Here is a 3731-nt window from a genome sequence, read left to right as displayed (position 1 = left end):
GTAATTCAAGTTCGCGGCCTGAATTGCGAAGTTCTTCCAAAATTTGCTTGTTCATTCGTAGAATAGCCGAATCGTAAATATTACTAAATGGTCTACCATTTATGGTGACAAGTTCAACACATTGTAATAATAAATCAAGCCGTTTGTATTCAATTGAACCAGCAACACTACATAAAACAAACATAATAATTATTAGGATGTAATCCTAATAACATTATTATGATTTTATCATGATAAGTTAATAAAATCATAATAACGTTACTAGGATCCGATCCTAATAACGATATAGAACATAATAATTATCATCCAAATAAAAATTTATTACGATATCGCAAAATGCAAAACTATAGAATGCATTTATATTTCTTTTTACCCTCTTGAGTCTCTCGCAAAAATTCAAAATGTTGAAGTGATGCCTTTGTTCTATTAATTTTTCGCTTTTTCCTTGGGGGTTCCATTTTACACTGAATGAAATCAACGGAAATCAATAACTTTGAATTTTACTTAAAATGATGAGATCACAAGGCTTACTGATTTAACCCTCCTAGGTATAGAGGCGGTCCATTGGACCGAAATTTTTGGAAAAATTGAATAAAAATCGAAGTAAATTAAAAAAATTCAAAATTTTTCGGGCAGATATAATTCATGTACATACTGTTTCTATCATAAAATAATTGTATATGTTGTGGACATTTGATAAAACCAAATCTCACCTAGAACGTATAGTGGCGGTCCATTGGACCGCCCATACAAAATGCATGAAAACCTCATATAAACAGTAAAAAATAAAACAATTCAAAACTATAAACAGTGCACATTCTGAATTTTGCGTTATAAAACGGTGCATATAGAGTAGATTCAGCAATGTAGCAAAAAATAAAAAAGAAAGAATTTGTGTATATGTGTATATAAGCTAAAAAACACAAACATGATTCGTTCGCTGTCGATCAAAAGTGTGGTTTCTGAAGATGAAATCAACACATTTTATAACAGCACAAAAGGTGGCGTTGATCATTCAGATCAACTGTGTCATAGCTATTCATGTCAACGAGGCAAAAATCGTTGGCCTTTCTTCATGAACTTGATCAATGTATGTGGACTTTACATTGTGGAGTCGCTGCGTTCATTATTTATAATCCAAGACATGGAATTACACGAGATCGGTATTCATTTCAACGCAAGAAACTTTTGATCGAATTATCGGAAGCATTGGTGTATGATCAAATAGCACGCAGATCCACTTATGGATTTAATAAAGCGCATCGAGCTGTACTCAGCACAGTTCAACAGCACCATCCACTCCAACAACGCAAACCAAACAAGATAAAAAAGTGCATGTCATTTATGTCCCACTAAAATCAATCGAAAGACGCGAACATAGTGCAGCAAATGTATGCAAAATGTTTGTGGAGAACATTCCGTATATATTTGGCGTTTGCCATTTCAGCGGTCTTCCGTGTTTTTCATACAAGCTTTCCACATAGATGGTATAAAAAATCGCGAAAAATGAACCAATTACGGATCAATTGGATCCACAAACATTTGGTGATGAAGTGCCAGCAACAGAAGAGACAAATGAAATTGAACCGGCTCAAGGTGAAGTCGAAGATCCTGTTGTGCAGCATCAAGTATCACGCAAGGGTGTGTTTACCGTAAGAGTTGATGACGATGTGGAATACACTTACTCCTCAATAGAACAATTTCAACCGGCTACAATCATCAACGGTTATGAAATTAAATCACATGACATGTTGTCCAACAACTTGCCATTTAAGAAACATGTAAGTTAAAGAAAAAATTGAGTATAAATTGTGTGCCATTTAAGAAAAAATGGTTTATCAACAAACTTTTTTTAAATTCAAAGGAAAGCGGGGATCGTGGATATATTGTAAAACTTCAAGGCAAAATGACTCAAATACAGTTATCGGCACGTGCTGTCAACGGTTTGATCAAATTTAATACGGAACGGCGCAACGATGTTGGCATCGATAAAAAATTTCTGAAGGCTTTACTCATCGGCATATGTACACTCAAGCGCATAAAAGAATCAGTGTCGATGTTTGATATCGACAATGCTTTTCTGGGACTCGTCAAGGGTAAAATTGTATTTATAAAAGAGGTAAAAAAGTGAATACATTGATTTTTTTATTTATTAGATATGTTTGCTTTTAGTGTAGCAGACGACGAAAATAATGGACAGCGTTTGGCTTCATTTGAACAATTGGTTGAACAGATTTGCACCGAAATCCGAAACAACGTACTTTGAAATTTCGTTTGATTAAACATCAATTTCAGTATTTATTAAAACCAACATTTATTTTTGATTTTTGAATTGATTAGGGACGAATTTTAACATTTAATGTTATTTATAAAAAACACATTTCACTTTCTTCAATGAATAAAATTTTCTCTATATCGTATGTAAACAAAAAAAATCTGTCTTTCAAGTTTCAACTGTCAAAATACCAATACAATTATTTTCGCTATACAGTCTCGAATTGAACAAACATGAATTCTTTTCGCTCATGTTTACACATATATTTGTGAGTTTAGAAAACAGCAAAAACAACAAAGAAAAGTAACGAATTAATTGCTTTTAGAGGAGACATAAATATTTTAATATTTTTAGAGAGTATATGTTAAACTCATACACATAAATACAAGTATACAACCAAAACCAAATTATAAACGAAATGAGAAACGCAAGGGCGACCGCATCACACAGAACTGCTATGAAGCGATAAACAGCAGATCTGTGTGTTACGGTGACTCTTGCGTTTCTCATATCTGGATACAGTATCGCATTCAGCTATCTTACGGATGCTGAAAGCGATATCGCAAACACTGATTCTAACAGCAGTGCAATGACGTTTCATGTGTACGTTGTGTATTAAATTTGTTAGGAATAAAGCGTTCGTCGTATATTGCGGATTGAAACAATTTATTCGATATTTATTAAATTAAATTCGTTATTTTCCATTTTTTAACAATAAAATATCTCATCCTAAATATACTGCGATCGCTTTATGCCTAGCAAATGTAATACACAACGTACACATGAAACGTCATTGCACTGCTGTTAGAATTTACGTAAGTGTGTATTTACTATGGATTATTAGCGATATGTGCATTCCTCCATTGAAATAAGAAGAGCCCAACGCCATCTAGGAATGAATGGAATACTTGTGACTGTCACGACAATTGACTTGAGAAGAAAACCCTGGTCACTGGCCCTGTACGGAGGCTAGTTACATGGCTGCTATAAAGTGGGCCACACCGTGGGAAGCATTCTCCAAGCAATCGAGTGACAGCACAAGTCGGGTCGTCATGCAATAAGTTACGAAAACTTGAGCATCGAAGTGAATAACTCCCCGTTTAATCCAATAATCGAAATACTATGGATTAATATGGATTACTACTCACAACATAGAATTACTTTAAACAAAAATTATTATTCTAGTACTGCTCTGCCCCTAGGAAAGACTAGTCAGAATTTTTTGTATGACGGTGTCACATAAATTCTTAGGAGAAGTCTCACATTCATTCTCGTATATTCAAACATACTTTGCCTATTTTCGAATTAGTATGGAAAGCATAATAGAAATTAATGAAACTAGCAAAGTAATCATTCCATTAGAGTTCTCTTGGTTAATAAATATCATTTGTTCTGTGGTAACCATTTGTATAGCAAATAGATACACTTTATACATTGCGTAAAGTTGCGTACTGGC

At 33.9% G+C, this 3731-nt stretch overlaps 1 protein-coding gene across 2 annotated transcripts; it reads left to right on the top strand.

Moving 5' to 3' along the window:
* Nucleotides 1–421: 421 nt before the first annotated feature.
* On the top strand, nucleotides 422–2360 carry LOC116350529. 2 transcript variants are annotated; one of them, XR_004202039.1, is made up of 3 exons: nucleotides 422–1781; nucleotides 1865–2096; nucleotides 2173–2360. XR_004202039.1 is itself a non-coding variant. In XM_031782333.1 (3 exons), exons 1-3 carry the CDS (start codon nucleotides 1749–1751, stop codon nucleotides 2264–2266), a joined length of 375 nt encoding a protein of 124 aa, XP_031638193.1. In that variant the 5' UTR covers nucleotides 422–1748; the 3' UTR covers nucleotides 2267–2360. The 2 variants fall into 2 exon arrangements, 1 of the variants encoding a protein (XP_031638193.1); XM_031782333.1 differs by having other exon boundaries at nucleotides 2157–2360.
* Nucleotides 2361–3731: the final 1371 nt, after the last annotated feature.

This window comes from Contarinia nasturtii, unplaced genomic scaffold (genome assembly GCF_009176525.2).
Source record: "Contarinia nasturtii isolate CC-2019 unplaced genomic scaffold, AAFC_CNas_1.1 Cnas_scaffold_4276, whole genome shotgun sequence".
NCBI lineage: Eukaryota > Metazoa > Arthropoda > Insecta > Diptera > Cecidomyiidae > Contarinia > Contarinia nasturtii.
Note: the sequence above shows the minus strand (reverse complement) of the source record. Positions and strands in the feature narration are given on the sequence as shown.

Bases quoted from the DNA above. Each gene is read 5' to 3' on its own strand.
- LOC116350529 (XM_031782333.1), top strand. From the start codon at position 1,749: ATGTTGTCCAACAACTTGCCATTTAAGAAACAT. The intron at 1,782-1,864 runs GTAAGTTAAAGA...TTAAATTCAAAG, and splicing joins ACTTGCCATTTAAGAAACAT to GAAAGCGGGGATCGTGGATA. The intron at 2,097-2,156 runs GTAAAATTGTAT...TTTATTTATTAG, and splicing joins TTTTCTGGGACTCGTCAAGG to ATATGTTTGCTTTTAGTGTA.